The sequence below is a fragment of the Nomascus leucogenys genome, chromosome 7b (genome assembly GCF_006542625.1).
Source record: "Nomascus leucogenys isolate Asia chromosome 7b, Asia_NLE_v1, whole genome shotgun sequence".
Taxonomy (NCBI): Eukaryota; Metazoa; Chordata; class Mammalia; order Primates; family Hylobatidae; genus Nomascus; species Nomascus leucogenys.
Window position 1 is genome coordinate 85,384,292 of NC_044387.1, and position 20,692 is coordinate 85,404,983.

The following is a 20,692-nucleotide window of genomic DNA, read 5'->3' on the forward strand; positions in this document are numbered from 1 at the left end:
AGCCAGAGGCAGGAGAATCGCTTGATCCTGGGAGGCGGAGGTTGAAGTGAGCCGAGAACCCGGCAACCGCACTCCAGCCTGGTGACAGGAGACTCCGTCTCAAAAAAAAAAAAAAAAAAAATGATTATGGTATTATAGTAGCATACACATATCCTACATATATACCTATTTGGTTCACTCTTTACTCTGACATCGTATATGAGAAAGTTCTTTTGTATGTTGTACGACAATCACAGATTTGGACTTCTCATAAGGGGCCTCATGCTGGTTTGCCCTAATTACATCTAATTATGTCTGAACTGTTCTGCAAAATCAGCATATCTACCATTAAACAGTCAACAGAAGAATGAGAAACAAAAATCATTCTTGGAATATACTGAGTTCTGTGCCACACCAAATCTTATGTTTTAAAAAATTTTTTCCAGGCTGAGCTCAATGGCTCAAGACTGCAACCCGAGTAGTATGGGAGGCCCAGGCAGGAAGATTGCTTGAGGTCAGCAGTTTGAGGCTACAGTGAGCTACGATCTTGCCACTGCAGTCCAGCCTGGGTGACGGAGTGAGATTCAGTCTCAAAAAAAAAAAAAAAAAAAAAAAAACCACAACCAAGTTTTCCAGAAGATATGTCTTTATTGGTGTTTATATTTACAGAAAACTTAAAGGGAAATTGAGGTTGATTTTCCTTGTCTTCGTGTGACCACAAAAGGATGAAGAGAGGGTATCAGGGACCAGCCCCAGATGACTCAGGTAATCTGAGACCAGGCCTGGGATTCACACACAGAACACACACACCCAGGTGGAAGCACAATGCCTGGTCTCGCTCTTTCCTCAATCCCAATTTAAACTAATTTGGCAGTTTTATGAGATTAAAAAGGGTGCAGACAGGAAAGGAGATAGGATTGGTAGAGGATGGAAAATCGATTAAGATTAGGGACAACTGTGAGGAGGAAGAGAAAAGGAGACAGAATCTGAGAGCCCTGAGGCGGACTGAAAGCGGGGAGGCGGCTCAAAGAAAAGAGCAAGAGAAATGAGCTTTTCTTGAACGAGGCATTGATAACGCTGAAACATGATTAGCCTTTTGAAATAAATCTTTTGTTTATTTATTTTTTTGAGACAAGGTCTCGTTCTGTCGTCCAGACTGGGGTGCAGTGGCGCCATCCTGGCTCACTGCAACCTCAACTCCCCGGGTTCATGCGATTCTCCCACCTCAGCCTCCGGAGTAGCTGAGACCACAAGGGCGGGCCAACATGTCCGGCTAATTTTTGTATTTTTTGTAGAGACGGGGATTCACCATGTTGGCCTGGCTGGTCTCAAACTCCAGAGCTCATGTGATCCGCCCACCTCAGCCTACCAAAGTGCTCGGATTACAGGCATGAGCTTCCATGCCGGGTACGAAAGGAAGCTTTTAAATTGTGGAGTATTTCATACATCCATAATAGTAGAGAGAACATTATGAAGAACCTACACATAAAAAGAAACCAATTTCTGTCATTTGAATTAACAATCTTTATAACACCAGCAACTTCTCCTGCCAATGGAGTAAATTCCCAGACATCTTGTAATTTCTTCTGTATATTTCATCTTATAATTTCATTATTTATTCCCTAAAAGACAATATCTCAATTATCATAGTGTTACTGTAACTTTTAATAAGCTGTTCAGTGGGAATTATAACCACATTTTTCTCCAACCAGTTATAAATAAGATTCAATAAATTAAAACAGCAACTGGAATTCTCTTCTGTTAAGGCGGGGCAGGGAGAGCCCTCAGTACGACACAGGTAGGGGTGGGTGGCAGAAGAGCAAAGCAAAGAGCTGAGGTTCCTTCAGAATGCAACCTTCTCACAGAAGGCAAAGCTCCCAAGTGGCCTCAGCGCCCCAAGAACTGCAGCGTTTCTCCCAGGAGGCTGGGCGAGTCCGTAGCGGAAGTCAGAGCGGCAGAGCAGTGATTGGGTGCGGCCGGCACCGTCTCTGGGCTTCGACTTCCGGGTGAGGCCGTGGAAGTGTAGCGCGACGTTGGAGACCGGGGGCAGCGCCAGGTACCACAGTGGATGGAAGGATGCGCGGTGCGGCGGGGCAGCTGTCCTCTTCTCCCCGGACCCAGCGCCTGGAGAGCCAGCCCTGCAGGGTGGGCTGGGCGAGCCAAACTGCGTTCCTGGTGCAGGGCTTCGGGTCTCCCTAACAGACCTTATACGCTGACCGGCGGCCGCCACGGCAGTGTCTCTTTGCTAAGAGATCCAGGGACGACCACTCTCGTCCAACAGCGGTCGCTCCACCAATCCTGGGAGAAGCGAATCGTTTTCTCAGCGTGCCCTGTCAGCTGCTCATGGTGCCCAGAGAGGAATTTTAGTGGCAACATTCCGGCTGTCACGCCACTGAAATTGCCAGGCCACTCCAAGTCAGAAGGACCACCAGGAAAAGTCAGGGAGAGAACCACCATCAGGTCCCAGCCTCTTTTTGTGACAAGGACTAGAGGGTTTGGGTCTGCAGTGGGCTGGCTCCCGCTGGGCTCACCTGTCCTGTAGAGCAGGCTGCCTCAAGGAAGAAGCTCACAGGGGACATCTGACCTCTGAAACAGGAAGTGTAAGATGCTTTAAATAAGCCAAAACTAAACCAATAGTTATGTTAACTAAAATTACATGAATGCTACCGAAGATAGTCGAATATTAGAGGAAGAGATTAAACTCTGATTTTGAGCACTTTATGCTTTATTCGGAAAATGAATAAGATGCCGTTCTGAAAACCTGAAAATATAAAGAATAGGATATGATACACACACTAGATGAAAACAAAACTTTCAGACCATGTTTTCTTATTTAAAGTTCTAAGGCCGGGCGCGGTGGCTCACGCTTGTAATCCCAGCACTTTGGGAGGCCGAGGCGGGTGGATCACGAGGTCAGTAGATCGAGACCACAGTGAAACCCCGTCTCTACTAAAAATACAAAAACAGCCGGGCGTGGTGGCGGGCGCCCGTAGTCCTAGCTACTCGGAGAGGCTGAGGCAGGAGAATGGCGTGAACCCGGGAGGCGGAGCTTGCAGTGAGCCGAGACTGCGCCACTGCACTCCAGCCTGGGCGACAGAGCGAGACTCCGTCTCAAAAAAAAAAAAAAAAAAAAAAAAAAAAAAAAAAAGTTCTAATAAGTGAGATAGCAGAGTAAACTATTCACTCAAATAACTAGTAACTGATATAAGGGTATGTATCAATAACAGGTATTAAGATAAAAACTTTATGAGCTTTTCCATTTTAACAAGGGATGATGATTCTAGACTTCTGCCACAAAATTATGGTCGACAAAACATTCTTAATTCATTTTACATAGATCTGACTCTAGATTCTGAAACAGCAAGTCATAATCTTGCATCTCTGAAGATAGAATACAGTGCGATTTGGAAATACACCACAAAAACTCATGATCCAAAAAAGATTAAGGCTGGTATTACCAGGAGGAAGAGAAAGAGGACAAAATCAAACTGGATAGATATAATAGAGTTGTTTGTTAGAATTGTCTTCCTAGGAGATGGAAAAAGACGCCATCACAATAGGATTCATGCTTTAGTATTCAGCTACAGAAATGTAATAACTTTGCCAAAGTAATTACACTGCATAGAGTGGCAATCGTTCTATTAAAAGTAAGACCCAGTAATGTTAGGATTTTTTCTGGACAATGAAGGGGATGAGGTTTAATCTTATAACTTGAATGCCAGATCTCATATCTTTTCTTCAAGTGATATTTTTATGAAACTACTTAGGCTGTGTTTCACACTGAGTGTGATTTCTAACCTCTTAAAATCTGTACAGTAATAGATTATGAAGGATGAATTATTTGAAAGCTATTTTGTATTATTTAGGAGAGGAGCTCTTCAATTCTGAATTGTCTGCCACTTATAAGCAGAAGAAAGTTCTTTCATTATTTTAGCAACTATCAATAAAACAGTATTAGAAATGCCTACTCTTCAGAGATGTAATGGGAATAAATTGTAAAGTACTTTTGATATTCTAAGATGAAAGATGGCATATTACACAGTCAATAATTCAATGCTTTCCACATTATGAATTTTATCAAAATTATATAGAGAGCTATTAGTTCAGTCCAGCAACAAAACAGGCTTATATAAAAACAAAAACCTCCTGGGTCATGCCATCCTACACCAAATTCCTGTTAAACAGAGGCATGATTTATTCCATTGACCTTGCTATTTCTCCATAACTGTAATATGTCTAATGTTAGACATTTTAAATTAACATTCTATTAGGTAAACTGAGAATTTAGGTCTCTCGCACTACCCAGGCACATACTCTATCTTTCTCCACAAATATCCAAATATGATAATATAATTGGATTAATATGTTCGGGCGACTATATAATTGTTCACAGCTGAGCCACTTAGGTACTATAATTATAATTTCTTTGATACACAAATTTTGTTTTACTGTGATTAAAATTGCCTGATTTCTTGCTTGCTGCATTTTCTGTTTATCTCTTTCAGCCCCATATCTGCTAATCTCTAAAGTTCCTCTCTAAACTCGACATGTAATTTGTTGATTATATTCATTTTCTTTGTAGTGCTCAATCTCCTGAAGCCCTCTATCATCTTAGCATGAACTGAAATTGGGTGATGTGATGCACAGCTGTCCTCTGAGGCCTTTCATGTTTCCCTTACCCTAAGAATTATCTTTTATCTTCTGTCTTATGTCCAGAGGTTCTAAGTCTATTGTTGTCTGAGTCCCTTGTTTTCCTTCTTAGTTTTCTTCCCTTCTTTTGGTGAGCGCATCACCAGGTAGTTCCCTGAATAAGGGGACTTGGAAGATGTGCCAGTCATTTCTCTTTGTGCTGTGAGATGTGGGAATGTGTGCTAGGCCCAGCATTACATCTGGAGGAGAGTGAAGAACATTTGTGAAGGCCACACATGCCTGAGACCAGAGTTCAGAGTGCCTGCCCATGACTCATGCTCAATCAGAACATCAGAGAACATGGGCTTCCCCAACTCCCAAAACCACACTACAGGAGTTGAGTAAAAATAACAGTAGAACCCAGTTTGAGAAATGAAAGAGACATATCACTAGGGGAGTGTGAAGTCTTTAATGAATTAATGGTAACTATAGCAATAACAAACTTCAAACTCTGCAAAACTCCTGGCTCGATTAATACAAACACACCCTCACTACAGGCCTAGCAGAAGGGAAACAAGTTCATCTCTGCTGTTGGTTGAATTGTGTTCTCCCAAAAAAGTATGTTGAAGTGCTAACTCCAGTACTTCAGATGTGACCTTATTTGGAAATTAGGTCTTTAGAAGGTAATTGGTCAAAATGAGGTCATTAGGGTGGGCCTTAATCCAGTATCACTGCTGTCCTTATAAAAAGATGAAATTTTGACACAAAGGTATGCATAGAGGAAGATTATATGAGGAAACATGGGGGAATGCCATTGGAGTGATGCATCTACTAGCCAAGGAATGCCAAAGATTGGCAGCAACACAACAGAACCTGGAGGCATGGAAGAAATTCTGTATCACAGCCCTCAGAACAAACCAATCCTGCCAACACTCATAATTTGGACCCAGCCTCCAGAACTGTGAGATAATAAATTTCCTGTTATGGGCTAGACACGATGGTTCACGCTTGTAATCCCATCGCTTTTCGAGGCCGAGGCGGGTGGATCACGAGGTCAGGAGTTCAAGACCAGCCTTGCCAAGATGATGAAACTCCATCTCTATTAAAAATACAAAAAAAGAAAAAAAAATAGCCAGGCATGGTGGCAGGCTCCTGTAATCCCAGCTACTTGGGAAGCTGAGGCAGGAGATTTGCTTGAACCCAAGGGGTGGAGGTTGCAGTGAGCCAAGATGGCACCACTGCACTCCAATCCAGGCGACAGACTGTCTCAAAAAAAAAAGAAAAAGAAAAAAAGTTTCCTGTTATGTAAACTACCCAGTTTGTGATACCATATTAGGGTATTCCCTATAAAACTAATATAATCTACAAGTATAAAAATATTTACCAGCTGGGTGTGGTGGCTCATGCCCATAATCCCATCACTTTGGGAGGCTGAGGCAGGCAGATCACCTGAGGTCAGGAATTCAAGACTAGCCTAACCAACGTGGTGAAAACCCATCTCTACTGAATATACAAAAATTAGCTGGGCATGGTGACACATGCCTATAATACCAGCTATTTGGGAGGCTGTGGCAGGAAAATCACTTGAAACCAGGAAGTGGAGGTTGTAGTGAGCCAAGATGGTGCCACTGCACTCAAACCTGGGTGGCAGAGTAAGACTCTATCTCAAAAAAAATGTATACGTATATTTACCTCAGTATACATTTTCCTATACATGTCTGGTTTTTACAAAAGAAACAAAAAATATAAGGCACACAAAAAGACAATGTAAGAGGACAATAAACCACACTCTGAAGAGACAAAACATCAGAACCAGACTAAGCTATGACACAAAATAAGAACTCTCAGGCAAAAAAAAAAAAAAAAGAAAAATAACGATAATTGATATTTTAAAGGCTTTGGCGGAAAATAAAGACAATATGCAGGGTCAGATAGATAATTTTATCAAAGAGTTGGAAACTATAAAGTCAAATGGAAATGCTAGCAATGAAAACCACAGAAAAGAGATGAAGATGCCTCAATGGGCTCATTAGTACCCTTTACACACTTAGGGAAATAATCAGTGAACTTGAAGATAAACAAATTACCCAAACTGAAATATAAAGTGAAAAGAATAAAAAAGAGAACCTAGGAACTGTGGGACCGTATCAAATGGTGTCATTTTAACCATCCTGGCTAAAACGGTGAAACCCCGTCTCTACTAAAAATACAAAAAATTAGCCGGGCATGGTGGCGGGCGCCTGTAGTCCCAGCTACTCAGGAGGCTGAGGCAGGAGAATGGCGTGAACCCTGGAGGCGGACCTCGCAGTGAGCCAAGATCGCGCCACTGCACTGCAGCCTGGGCGACAGAGCGAGACTCCATCTCAAAAAAAAAAAATGTATAAAATAAGTTAATAGAAAAGATTAAAATGTAATCATAAAACATGCTTGATTAAACCCAGAGAAGCCAGGCATGGTGGAGTGCACCTGTAGTCCCAGCTATTCAGGAGGCTGAGGCAGACAGTAGGAGTTTGGGGCTGCCGTGGGCTATGATTCTGCCTATAAATAGCTACTGAATGCCAGCCTGGGCAATATAGTCAGACCCTGTTTTAATCTTAGCACTTTTGAAGTCCAAGGTGGGTGGATCACTTGGGGCCAGGAGTTTGAGACCAACCTGGGCAACATTAGTGAGATCTTGTCTCCAGTGAAAACAAAAAACAGAGAACTCAAAATAAGCATTCTTTTCAAGCTCCTATGGGACACTCACCAAGATAAACCACATCATGGGCTATGGAACATTCTTTCACACATTTAAATAGAAATCACACAAATGACAGGGCACGGTGGCTCACGCCTGTAATCCCAGCACTGCCAAGGCACGCAGATCACCTGAGGTCAGGAGTTCGAGATCAGCCTGGCCAACATGGAGAAACCTCGTATCTACTAAAAATACAAAAATTAACTAGGCATGGTGGTGTACACCTGTAATCCCAGCTATTTGGGAGGCTGAGACGGGAGAATCGCCTGAACCCAGTAGGCGGGGGTTGCAGTAAGCTGAGATTGTGTCATTGCACTCCAGCCTGGGCAACAAGAGTGAAACTCGTTTCAAAAAAAAAAAAAAGAAATAACACAAACTACGTTATCAGACTATACAAAATCATAATAGATATTACAGAAAAATCTCTGGGAAACCCACAAAAATGTGAAAACTAGTACACTTCTAAATACCCCTTGAGTAAAAGAGTCTCAGGGAAATTAAATATTTTGAGCAAAATAAAAATAAAAATGCAATATTTCAATGTTTGTGTAACATAGCTAAAGCAGTATTTAGAGTGAAATTTATAGCATTAAATTTATAATATATTAGAAAAAAATCTAAAATCAGTAACTTAACCCTTTACCTTAAGAAACTAGAGAAAAATGGCCAGGCATGGTGGCTCATGCCTGTAATCTCAGCACTTTGGGAGGCCGAGGCAGGCTGATCACGAGGTCAGGAAATCGAGACCATCCTGGCTAACACAGTGAAACCCCGTCTCTATTAAAAATACAAAAATTCACCGGGCGTGGTGGCGGGCGCCTGTAGTCCCAGCTACTTGGGAGGCTGAGGCAGCAGAATGGCGTGAACCCAGGAGGCGAAGCTTGCAGTGAGCCGAGATCCTGCCACTGCACTCCAGCCTGGGCGACAGAGCAAGACTCTGTCTCAAAAAAAAAAAAAAAAAAAAAAAAAACTAGAGAAAAAAAGGAGATGGAGAGCTTTTAAATGTAAAGCATGCAGAATGACAAAAATAAAAATTGAAGCAGAACTCAATTGAAAATTGGAAACAAGAGAGAAAAATCAACAAAACCAAAGCTGATTCTTTGAAAAGATAAAAATGGAGGCAAGAAATTGTTAACTGCCACAAACTGCCCAACTTAGTATGGGATTTCAAATGCATGCTCTTTCCACTATCTCAGTGCCTTAGTTTTGGTGATGAATAAGGGATGGAACAATTAGGAAGAAGACTGATTATGTAGGGGAAATGGGGATAAAGAATATTATAGTGATGATTTCTTGGGACATAAGGTTGGTGGTGGAATGTTAAGTAGTCAGAAACTGGCCAAAGGGGAATGCAGAGTAGGGATGCTGGAAATGTATCAGTATATATTTTTCATTTACAAAACCCTTATCACTTACAGAAATGATTCTGTCTTTAAACTATAACTGTTTTCTTGTCCACAGAAGCCACTGAGTTTATAGATCCTTGAATATTTCAGTTGATCCATGTATCTCTAATAACACTTATTTCACCAACGTCATCGTATTTTTGATGTCTACTTATTATTGTAATGTAACCAGACGTGTAATTTTCTCTGAATTGGTGTAAAATAACTGGCTGGGCGCAGTGGCTCACACCTGGAATCCCAGCACATTGGGAGACTGAGGCGGGTGGATCACTTGAGATCAGAAGTTTGAGACCAGCCTGGCCAACATGGTGAAACCGTCTCTACTAAAAATACAAAAATTGACAGGGCACGGTGATGCGAGTCTGTAATTCCAGCTATTCCAGAGGCTAAGGCGTGAGAGTCGCTTGAATCCAGGAGAGGGAGGCTGCAGTGAGTTGAGACTGCACCACTGCACTCCAGCCTGGACAACAGAGTGAGCCTCCATTTCAAAAAAGACAAAAACAAAAAACTTAAAACTGAAGCTTTACAATAGCACCTGGAGCTTGAATTTATCCATTATAACGCCAGCTGACCTTGGGTGCGAGTTCATGACCAAATCTATGTAATGTATTGATTAAATCTCATGCTTATAGAATTCTGCCTATGCTTTTTTTTTTTTTTTTTTTTTTGAGATGATACCCAGGCTGGAGTGCAGTGGCACGATCTCAGCTCACTGCACCTTCTGCCTCCTGGGTTCAAGTGATTCTTCTGCCTCAGCCTCCCGAGTAGCTGGGACTACAGGTGCATGCCACCAAGCCTCGCTAATTTTTTGAATTTTTAGTAGAGACGGGGTTTCACTGTGTTAGCCAGGATGGTCTCAAACTCCTAACCTCATGATCTGCCTGCCTCAGCCTCCCAAAGTGTTGGGATTACAGGCGTGAGACACTGCGCCCGGCCTTAATGTATGTCATTACACATTGTAAATATCATAACAATATATTTCCCAATTTAAAAGGTTAAAAATACATAAGAGTGAATTGTTTTAAAACTATAATTCCAGGCCCTGATAAACTTCTGGTTAAATATCAGGATAGACTAAAGACATTTTCAGATACAAAGGTCTCAAAAACTTTATTTCCCATGAACCTTACTAGAAAGCTACTGAAGGATGTGCTCAAATTAAACAAGAAACCAAGTTCCAAATGGAAAAATATAAAGACAGGTAAAACAATGCAAGAGATGCCAAGAATATCCCCAAGATATCTGAGCCACTGGCTTAGTGAACAAATGTGCCTGTGTTGCAGATGAGAGGGCTCCTTGAGAGTATTCTGCAAGATGAAAATGGTATAAAGCCAGATGCCTTTAAATGAATTCAGAAAACTAGACAACTGCAGGGGACAGTTTGGGAATGAATTAAGAACATGGAATACAAACCATATTGAAGATGAGATAAGTATTAACTACAGGAAACTGTTATAGAAAAAGCAAAAAGGCAATCACTTGACAATACATGGCTCAGAAATGAATGGTATTGAAACAGTCAAAATAAATGTGAGAAAATATTCTAAAACAAAAATGAGAAATTCTATTAGAAGAGGGCCACAAGGTGAAGGCTGTTCCAAATTCTTGTCTCCCAAAGTGGGACATCATAATACTTCAAACTGAAAAATCCAGAGGTATTATTGGAATGTGATTTAGTGACTATAAAAGTAAATACCAAAAGAGCTGAGTTCAAAGTGACTGCCTCTAAAAAGCTGGCTAAAGTGGTTATAAAGCAATAGTTGTAATTCAAATAAATTTTGTGAACAATAATTCAAACATTAAACCTAGATTTTTAAAAATTGTGCTTTGGGGCTGGGTGCAGTGGCTCATGTCTGTAATTCCAGCACTTTGGGAGGCTGGAGTGGGTGGATCACCTGAGATCAGGAGATCCAGACCAGCCTGGCCAACATGATGAAACCCCATCTCTACTAAAAATACAAAAATTAGCCGGGCATGGTGGCAGGCACCTGTAATCCCAGCTACTTGGAGTGGAGAGGGTGCGGTGCTGAGGCTCCACAACTGCTTGAACCAAGGAGGCAGAGGTTGCAGTGAGACGAGATAATGCCACTGCACTGCAGCGTGGGTGACAGAGCGAGACTCTATGTCAAAAAAAAAAAAAAAAAGAAAGAAAAATGATCTATATTACACAGGAAGAGATACAGATGTCTTTACCTGCCCATGACATGACTATCTCTACGGAAACTCCAATGGAATCTAAACAAGAGCTACTAAAAATGAGTTTAGCAAGCTATAGGAAATAAGATTAATATTCAAAAATTAGTTTTCTGTATACTAGTAATGAACAATTAGAATTGAAATAATCAACATAAAAAATTAAATACTTAAGGACAAATCTGACAAAAGATGTCAAATACACATACACTAAAAACTACTAATTTCAGAGACAATTACATAAAAATTCATTGAATAGATTCACTGTTATGTCTACTCGCTGACATGTTGTCAATTTTCTTCATATTCATCTAAAAAGATACAACATAATCCTACCAAAAGCTCTAGTCTTTTTTGTTGACACAAGTTTTCCAAATGTTACCCATCTGTGATCTATTGAAAGATGTTAATTCCTGAATTAACAGAATAAGGAGGAAAAGATGGAACTAAGTTAAGATGGATTCTGAAACTAGAGATCAGTTCCCAAAGTGAAGGACAGTAGCTGAACAGCACTAGAGGGTACTCTGTCTAGTGGGAACAGAAGAACAGATTATCTACCGGTTGTGTGTGTACAGTATGTGTGTGTGTGGCAGAGGAGGATGTAAGAGTGCCATCTCATTTTCTATAGGACTAAGGCAATACTGACAAAGGCACACACAATAAAAAATAAAGTAATTTACTTAGAAATATGGAGGTAGACAGATGAAAGGTGAAAGTGGCACTGGGCATGGTGGTTCATGCCTGTAACCCCAGTGCTTTGGGAGGCTAAGGCAGGAGAATTGCTTGAGGCCACAAGTTCAACACCACGCTGGGCAAAATAGAAAAATAAAAACTTTAATTAAAAAAAAAAAAAGGTTGAAAGTAGCTACCTGGCTGGGCGTGGTGGCTCACACCTGTAATCCCAGCACTTTGGGAGGCCGAGGCAGGCGAATCACTGGAGGTCAAGAGTTCGACACCAGCCTGACCAACATGGTGAAACCCCGCCTCTATTAAAAATACAAAAATTAGCTGGGCATGGTGGTACACACCTGTAATCTCAGCTACTTGGGAGGCTGAGGCTGAAGAATTGCTTGAACCTGGGAGATGGAGGTTGAGTGAGCTGAGATCCTGGCCATTGCACTCCAGGAAAAAAGGGGAGGGGAGGGGAGAAGAGGAAAAAGAAAAGAAGAAAAGAAAAAGAGGCTGTATTTACATAGCAGGTAGTTCAAGAGTAATGATGAATGCCTTTAATAAGGACTTAATCTTTCTTAAAGGAAAAGTATATAAGAAATACAGAAAAAAAATTATTGGGCTTTTACTGGCAATTACGAAAGTAATAGATTTTCTTACATAATACATTTCTTCAGTAATATATTTTTCAAGTATTTTACTGTAGAATTTCTAAAGTACTTTGTCACTGACCCCATAATTTAATATAAAGTAGGTTCCATAATCGCATTTTTTGAAAGTTGCTGAAACTGAGATAAAAAACATTGCTTTTTATGGGAAAAACTGGACAAAATACAGAATAGCCAAAACTAGATTCACTGGCTCAATTATGTCTACTAGGTGAAAGAAACTGAGCCTTCTAATAGTTCATTCAGAATCTGTTACTATAGAAATTTTAAGGGGTTTTGAGTCAGTTCCAGTATAAAAATAAGGCCAAAGTGCTCCTGTAAAATTATCATTAAAAGTATAGAGAAGAGATCTATCATTCAAATTATAAAAGGAAACTTCATTCATTTCAGAGTCTAAAAAAATGCCAATCTTACTAGGTATTACTTGTGGCAGCAGAATAATTTCCTTATGGCCCAATACAATATAATTATTCTGACTAGATCGCCAAATTCCCCATAATCCATCCTGTACTAAAATTGGTTGACTCTTCCTCCTTCTGGGAAGACAGTCATTACAGACACCAAGAATCCATTCAGGCTTGTCTTTCACTTCTACTTCCCAGTACTGCCTGCCACAACTGTATCCCTTAGAACCCAGAACAGCTGGGAGGAGATAAAATCTTCTTGGGTTATGAGGTACATTTTGTGTTGTATTTCCATAGTGCACAGTTTTTCTATCTTCTGAGACTATAAGTTTACGATGTGCTGTTTCAGGATCTAGAATTACATCTACATGAAATCGCTTGATAATTTTGTCTAGGCCAGAATATTGTGGAGGCAGATGGTAACCATATTCTTTTAATTTGAATGAAAACGGTTCAGGGAATTTTAAATTCTTATATCTGTGATAGATATCCTTAACATTTGCCAGTAATTCCAGTTCTGACTTCACATATATGCTCTCTATCTCCTTTAATAGATATTTTAATGAAGAGGTATAATCTGAAAATTTTGTTAGGCTTTCATGTAGTTGTGCTAAAATATCCATCTCTTCATCTTGTAATTGCCTAAGAACAGTCTCTTGCTCATTTTGGAGAAATAACCTAAGTTGCTCAAATTCAGACTTGACTTCTTCTGCCCTATGTTTTACCTTTTTCTTCAGTTCCAGTGATTTTCTGGTTTGCATAGTTATGACTTTTTCAATTAGTTCCACTCTCTCCTTCCACGGTGCATTGTATTCCTCCAGTTTTTTCCTATGATAGGAGGCAGCCTTCTTTATGGGCCAAACACAGTGATGCTGGTGATCAGTGGACAAACTGCACCTTGGACATAAAAGCTCTAGGTCTTTCTGACAGAAGAAAGTCAAAACCTGATTATGCTTCTTACACACATGCTTCTCTTCCTGCCTCTTCCTCTTCTTGCTTCTTATCTGGAGTTGCTTAGCAATTTCAGTCAAACTACCTAGCTGGGGATTGCTTATAAATTTCCTTTCTGGACAGCAAAAGTGGCAAAAGGGGCAGGGGAAACTATCATGTAGATCCTTCCAGGACATAATGATGCAGGAGAGACAGAAGTTATGCCCACAGCTGATGGTCACTGGGTCTTTCAAGTAGTCCAGACAGATGGGACAGCTAGCCTCTGCTCGGAGGTCAGCCAGGGCTGTCACAAATTCCATTGAGCCTTGAACAAAGATGATAGGTAAGGTAATTCTTTTATTTTAGCAAGGCCTAGCTCTCTAGAGCTCAAGACCCAGTACACAGTGGATATCCTCCCCAGACCTTGAAATCTGACCAACTTTCAGTTTTACTGACTTGGCATGTTGCCTTGGCAGCTTCTAGAAACTTGCTAAGCCCTCAGCTCCTTAGCTTCAGAGTCTACTGCCATGAACACTTCACAGCCTGCGGCCTATTGCATATTAGAACTTAATAGCTGGGCTGCTGCTCTTCCCACTAAATGAAATAAAGTCAAGTTTTCTTCAAGAAAGCAGTCTCAGGTCCAAGATAGGGAATCCTTCCTATGGAGAAAAGACCCCACGTTAAAAATCTGATTCCATAATCACAAATGTATTAAACGTTCACACAAGAATCATCAATGAATGCTAAAATCATGGGGTGGAAGTTCTTGGAAAAACAAGATATTCATATTGCAGAGATTCACCCCATACATTACTTATTTAAAAAAAAAAACTAAAAAATATGGGACAAACTTATGTGCTTCCTGATAGGATGCTATGGCAAGTATACAACATTGCCTATATAATATTCTTTCCAAAAATATTGCCATTCAAGCTAACCATTAGGGAAAATTACTCTAATTCAGATTGTGGAGCATTCTTACAAGACAACTAGTATGCATTCTGCAAAAATGTCAATGTCAGGTAAAACAAGCATAAAAAAAAGGTTTCTACATTTAAGGAAAGGAAACAAACATGATAAATACAACGTGTGACCCCTGATTGAATCTGAGATCTTGAAATAAAAACAAAACAAAACAAAATAATGCTAGGAATAGGCTGGGTGTGGTGGCTCACACCTGTAATCCCAGCACTTTGGGGGGCCAAGGCGCTGGGCTCCCTTGAGGCCAGGAGATCAAGACCAGCCTGGCCAGTATGGTGATACCCCATCCCTACTAAAGATACAAAAAATTATCTGGGCATGGTGGCATGTGCCTGTAATCCCAGCTGCTTGGGAGGCTGAGGCAGGAGAACCACTGGAACCCGGGAGGCAGATGTGGCAGTGAGCTGAGATTGCAGCACGGCACTCCAGCCCCGGTGACAGAGCAAAACTCTATCTCCCCCCTCAAAAACAAATGGGGAAGAAATAAATGTGAGATTCTTAGTATGGACTGTATATCACATAATGTTGTACCAGTGTTAAATTGAGCACAATAAAATTATCACAGTAAGAAGTAAAATGCCCTTGTTGTTAGGAGATATATATATACTGGTGCACAGCGGGAAGCCATCTGGAAGCCTGAAACTTTCAGAAGGTTCAACAATTAAAAAAATGTGTAGCCGAGTGTGGTGGCTCACGCCTGTAATCCCAGCACTTTGGGATGCCAAGGTGGGCAGATCACCTGAGGTCAGGTGTTCTAGACCAGCCTGAATAACATGGGAGAAACCCCGTCTCTACTAAAAATACAGAATTAGCTGGGTGTGGTGGCACATGCCTATAATCCCAGCTACTCAGGAGGCTGAGGCAGGAGAATCGCTTGAACCCGAGAGGAGGAGGTTGTGGTGAGCGGAGATCCCACCATCGCACTCCAGCCTGGGTGACAGAGGGAAACTCTGTCTCAAAAAAAAAAAGTATAAATAGAGAAAACATGAATGTAGCAAAAAGTTAACAACAGGGGTGAATCCAGGGAAAAAGTATAAGGATGCACGCCCTTTCAATCTTTCTGTAAGTTTGACACTTTCAAAACAAAAGTGAGGCAGAAAAACTTCCTGGCTTGCTTTCAAGACACCCACAGGAACCCGATTTTAAGCAAGTCAAATTCCTCCATCAAAGCTTGCAAGCCACCTAACCATCAATACAGTATTTTTTCCCCTTCACCTTCTTTCCCTAGACACTTCCTCAACTGTTCTTCCTCTCGCTTTCCTCATAACCCAACGACAGTGAAAGTAATAGTATGTGCATGGTTTTGACATGTGACATTGGCTCTGTCTTGGTGACCTAGCAAGTTCTTTTACTATACAGACATTCTCTTTAGACTAGCAGAATAGGAAAATATGCAGTAGCCTTAGACAGTCACCATTTATCAATTATTCCCAAATTTAAAGTAAGCTTTAACTCAGTGTCCTATGACTGCACAAGCAAAAGCTATCACAGCAACATGCTGCAGGAGGCACTATTTTACAAGGTAAGCTCTAACATTATTGAGAGGACACCAGGTTTGAATCCTGGCTCAGCTATTGACTGTGTATCTTTAGAAAATCGATGTGTCTTTTTTTGAATCGCATTTCTTTGACCTGTAAAATGGGAAGTATAACAACCTCTTTTTCTTATAAGAATATCATGTAAATGGTAGCTAATTCTTCTTGACCAAGGGAGCTTTCTGTTAGATGTATTAGAATCTGGATCCAAACAAGAGCCATGTATTGCATTTGCTTATTAGTTCTTTTAAATCTTTTTCTATCTAGAATAATGTTCCCTGCCTCCACCTTTGTCCTAGACTACCCCAAATTCAAGATTTGCCTATTGCTTTTTTTTGTGTGTGGAGCCTTGTTCTGTGGCCCAGGCTTGAGTGCAGTGGCACAATCTTGGCTCACTGCAGCCTCCACCTCCCGGGTTCAAGTGATTCTCCTGCCTCAGCCTCCTGAGTAGCTAGCTGGGCCTACAGACGTGTGCCACCACACCGGGCTAAGTTTTGTAACTTTAGTGGAGACAGGGTTTCCCCATGTTGTCCAGGCTGGTCTTGAACTCTGGACCTCAAGTGATCGGCCCACCTTGGCCTCCCAAAGTGCTGGGATTATAGGCATGAGCCACTGCGCCCGACATGCCTAGTGCTTGTTGATATCATTTAACTTGTCCCTCAGGCCTTCACTCTTTAAACAAATTAAATGTTGTTTCCCCTCATAACAATCTGTTTATAACTCCCCACAAGTCAGGACAAAGTTTTTCACCCTTAGCTCGCCATTCAGAACCCTTCGTATTTCATTATCTTCATCTGGCTACAGTCTCCTAAAGTACTTAACGAAAACAAACAAACAAACATAGGTGTCATGCTTTCCCTCTTCTGCACAAACCACTTTCTGCTTAGATTACCCTACCCTCACTTCTTCCCTAGGACTAAGTTTTGGTCCTTCTAAAGACTCAGCCCAAGACACATGTTCTCAAGGATAATTTATTATATGTCAGGCACTACGCTAAGGATCTTCCATATAGTCACAGGTTCAATTAAACCATCAGAACAACTCCATAAGTTAGGAGCTATTATCCTCAATTAGAGCTATAAAAGCCTAGAGCTGAAAAAGCGGAGTCTATAAGAATTTGAACATGCTTATCCAACATTACGCTAATTGCATAACCACTGGCATGATAATCACTAAGTTGTACTGCTCCTTCTTTACACTCCCACGGCATCCTATGCACCCCTCTATATATCAAATCAACTTAGATTTTTCATATTTGATATGTTCAGTTGTTCATATTTAATAATGTATCCCAAATATTTTAACAGGGAAAAATGGGCTTACTGATCCAACACTACAATGGAGAAAACAGATAAAATACAAACTGAGAGCTAACAATACCTAACAGAATTGGGTTTTCATCCAACTCTAACACTTAGCTAGCTACATGTACTTGGTCAAGTTAATTTCTCTGAGTTTCACTTTTCAGAAAGTAGGAAATAATACTCTCTCAGGTTTTAAGCATAAATGAATAAATTATGTAAGACATCTGTCATAGTCCTTGGCATTTAAGCCATGTACAATAAAAAGTATTGTAGGACTATCTCAGAAAATCTCTCAAGAGGTCATACAAATTTAGCTGAATCCACATATTTCTATTATAGCATAGTATAGTTTATGTATTGTATGTAATACATACACATATAGAGATAACCTATATTTACTTACATATAAAGCATATTGGGCCAGGCGTGGTGGCTCACACCTGTAATCCCAGCACTTTGGGAGGCCAAGGCAGAGTGGATCACTTGAGGTCAGCAGTTCGAGAACCAGCCTGGCCAACATGGTAAAACCTTGTCTCTCCTGAAAATACAAAAATTAGCTGGCAGTAGTGGCGCATGCCAGTAATTCCAGCTACTTGGAAGGCTGCAGCAGGAGAATTGCTTGAACCCTGGAGGCAGAGGTTGTATTGAGTAGAGATGCTGCCACTGCACTCCAGTCTGGGCAACAGAGCAAGGCTCTGTCTCAAAAAAGAAGCACATTGACATTTCACCTAAAAGCTGTTATGGCTTATAAGGTTGCTAGTCCTGAAATGATTAGTAAAGGCAGTAACTTCCAAAGGCTCACTGTAGTAGTGGTGTGCTTCAGAAAATTTTCCTATACTAATTTTGGAGTGAGACCGAAGTTATAGAATTTTAAAATACATCCTTTATTTTAAATAGCCCTGCATATCCGCAAGTTCAGCATCCACTAACGCAATTAACTTCAGATAGAATCGAAAATACAGTATTCCTGGGATGCAGAACCTGCATCCACTGGTCTTGAGCATTCATGGATTTTGGTATCTTCGGGTGCCCTGGAACCAATGCCCTGTGTATATTGTATATCCAGGGATGAGAGTATATTTAACTTGTGAAAAATTCTAACACAACTACAGAAAACATAGAATAATGGCCGGGAGTGGTGGCTTCAGGGCTGCAATCCCAGAACTTTGGGAGGCCAAGCTGGGTGGATCGCTTGAGCCAAGAGTTCAAGACCAGCCTGAGTAACATGGCAAAATCCCATCTCTACAAAAGGAAAAGAAAGAAAAGAAATAAAAAGAATACTGTCTCTTACAAACCACTCTTCCCACCTGCCCACACTAAGTGTGGTATGGTAACTCCCAATACTTGCTTAATACTTTCAAATGGGTACTGTTGAGCAGAACAAGAAAGTTAGAAAGTGCATAGGAATGTGAGTGAGGTTGCATAGGGTGCTCAGAGATTGGAAAAATTGAGCCTGAAAAAGTTTTAAGAATCTTGTCCAGCAGGGCGCGGTGGCTCACACTTGTAATCCCAGCACTTTGGGAGGCCAAGGCGGGCAGATCACCTTAGGTCAAGTGTTCGAGACCAGCCTGGACAACATGGTGAAACCCTGTCTCTACTAAAAATGCAAAAATTAGCCGGGCATGGTGGCGCGTCTGTAGTCCCAGCTACTTGGGAAGCTAAGGCAGGAGAATGGCTCAAACCAGGGGGCAGAGGTTGCAGTGCGCTGAGATGGCGCCATTGCACTCCAGCCTGGGCGACAAAAGGAAAACCCCATCTTAAAAAAAAAAAAAAAAAAAAAAGAATCTTGCCCAATGTCACATAGTAAACTGCAGAGCATCATTGGAAAAAATGGTAAAGTCAGAAGAAAAATATACTTTTAAGAAAACATGTACAAAAAAGGACTCTAGCACAGTGCAAAGTGCAGGGAAACGAAAGAGATCAGGCCGGGCACAGTGGCTCACGCTTGAAATCCCAGCACTTTGGGAGGCCGAGGCGGGCGGATCACGAGGTCAGGAGATCGAGACCATGGTGAAACCCCGTCTCTACTAAAAATACAAAAAATTAGCCGGGCGTGGTGGCGGGCGCCTGTAGTCCCAGCTACTCGGAGAGGCTGAGGCAGGAGAATGGCGTGAACCCGGGAGGAGGAGCTTGCAGTGAGCCGAGACTGCGCCACTGCACTCCAGCCTGGGTGACAGAGCGAGACTCCATCTCAAAAAAAAAAAAAAAAAAAGAGATCAGACTGTCACCGTGTCTATGTAGAAAGAGAAGATGTAAGAGACTCCGTTTTGAAAAAGACCTGTACTTTAAACAATTGCTTTGCTGAGATGTTGTTAATTTGTAGCTTTGCCCCAGCCACTTTGCTCCAACCTGGAGCTCACAAAAACATGTGTTGTATAAAATCAAGGTTTAAGGGATCTAGGACTATGCAGGACATGCCTTGTTAACAAAATGTTTACAAGCAGTATACTTGGTAAAAGTCATCGCCATTCTCTAGTCTCAATAAACCAGGGGCACAATGCACTGCAGAAAGCCGCAGGGACCTCTGCCCTTGAAAGCGGGGTATTGTCCAAGGTTTCTCCCCATGTGATAGTCTGAAACATGGCCTCGTGGGATGAGAAAGACCTGTCCCCCAGCCCGACACCTGTAAAGGGTCTGTGCTGAGGTGGATTAGTAAAAGAGGAAAGCCTCTTGCAGTTGAGATGGAGGAAGGCCACTGTTTCCTGCCTGCCCCTGGGAACTGAATGTCTCGGTATAAAACCTGATTGTACATTTGTTCAATTCTGAGATAGGAGAAAAACCGCCCTATGGTGGGAGGCGAGACATGTTTGCAGTAATGCTGACTTGTTATTCTTTACTCCACTGAGATGTTTGGGTGGAGAGAAACATAAATCTGGCTTACGTGCACGTCCAGTCATAGTACATTCCCTTGAACTTAATTATGACAGATTCTATTGCTCACATGTTTGTTGCTGACCTTCTCCTTATTATCACCCTGCTCTCCTACATTCCTTTTTGCTGAAATAATGAAAATAATAATCAATAAAAACTGAGGGAACTCAGAGGCCGGTGCCAGTCCTTGGTATGCTGAGCGCCGGTCCCCTGGGCCCACTGTTGTTTCTCTATACTTTGTCTCTGTCTTATTTCTTTTCTCAGTCTCTCGTCCCACCCGACTAGAAATACCCACAGGTGTGCAGGGGCAGGCCACCCCTTCACAAAGGACACAAGAGGACTCACTCCAGGTATCATTGTGCCCTCCTTTCCCCAAGCATACACCC

At 41.5% G+C, this 20,692-nt stretch overlaps 1 protein-coding gene and 1 long non-coding RNA gene across 2 annotated transcripts; one reads left to right on the forward strand and one right to left on the reverse strand.

The window, feature by feature from the left end:
• The first annotated feature begins 2,047 nt into the window (after positions 1-2,047).
• On the forward strand, positions 2,048-2,521 carry LOC100600330. Its single transcript, XR_004030864.1, has one exon. It is a non-coding gene; the product is annotated as a protein FAM218A (long non-coding RNA).
• A 9,716-nt stretch (positions 2,522-12,237) lies between these two features.
• LOC100599765 (tripartite motif-containing protein 60-like) lies at positions 12,238-14,418 on the reverse strand. The gene has a single exon (XM_030815223.1). The coding sequence runs from the start codon at positions 13,933-13,935 to the stop codon at positions 12,520-12,522; it is 1,416 nt and encodes a 471-aa protein (XP_030671083.1). The 5' UTR covers positions 13,936-14,418; the 3' UTR covers positions 12,238-12,519.
• Between the last annotated feature and the right edge of the window lie 6,274 nt (positions 14,419-20,692).

Coding starts and splice junctions, on each gene's coding strand:
- LOC100599765 (XM_030815223.1), bottom strand. CDS start 13,935: ATGGAATTTGTGACAGCCCTGGCTGACCTCCGAGCAGAGGCTAGCTGT.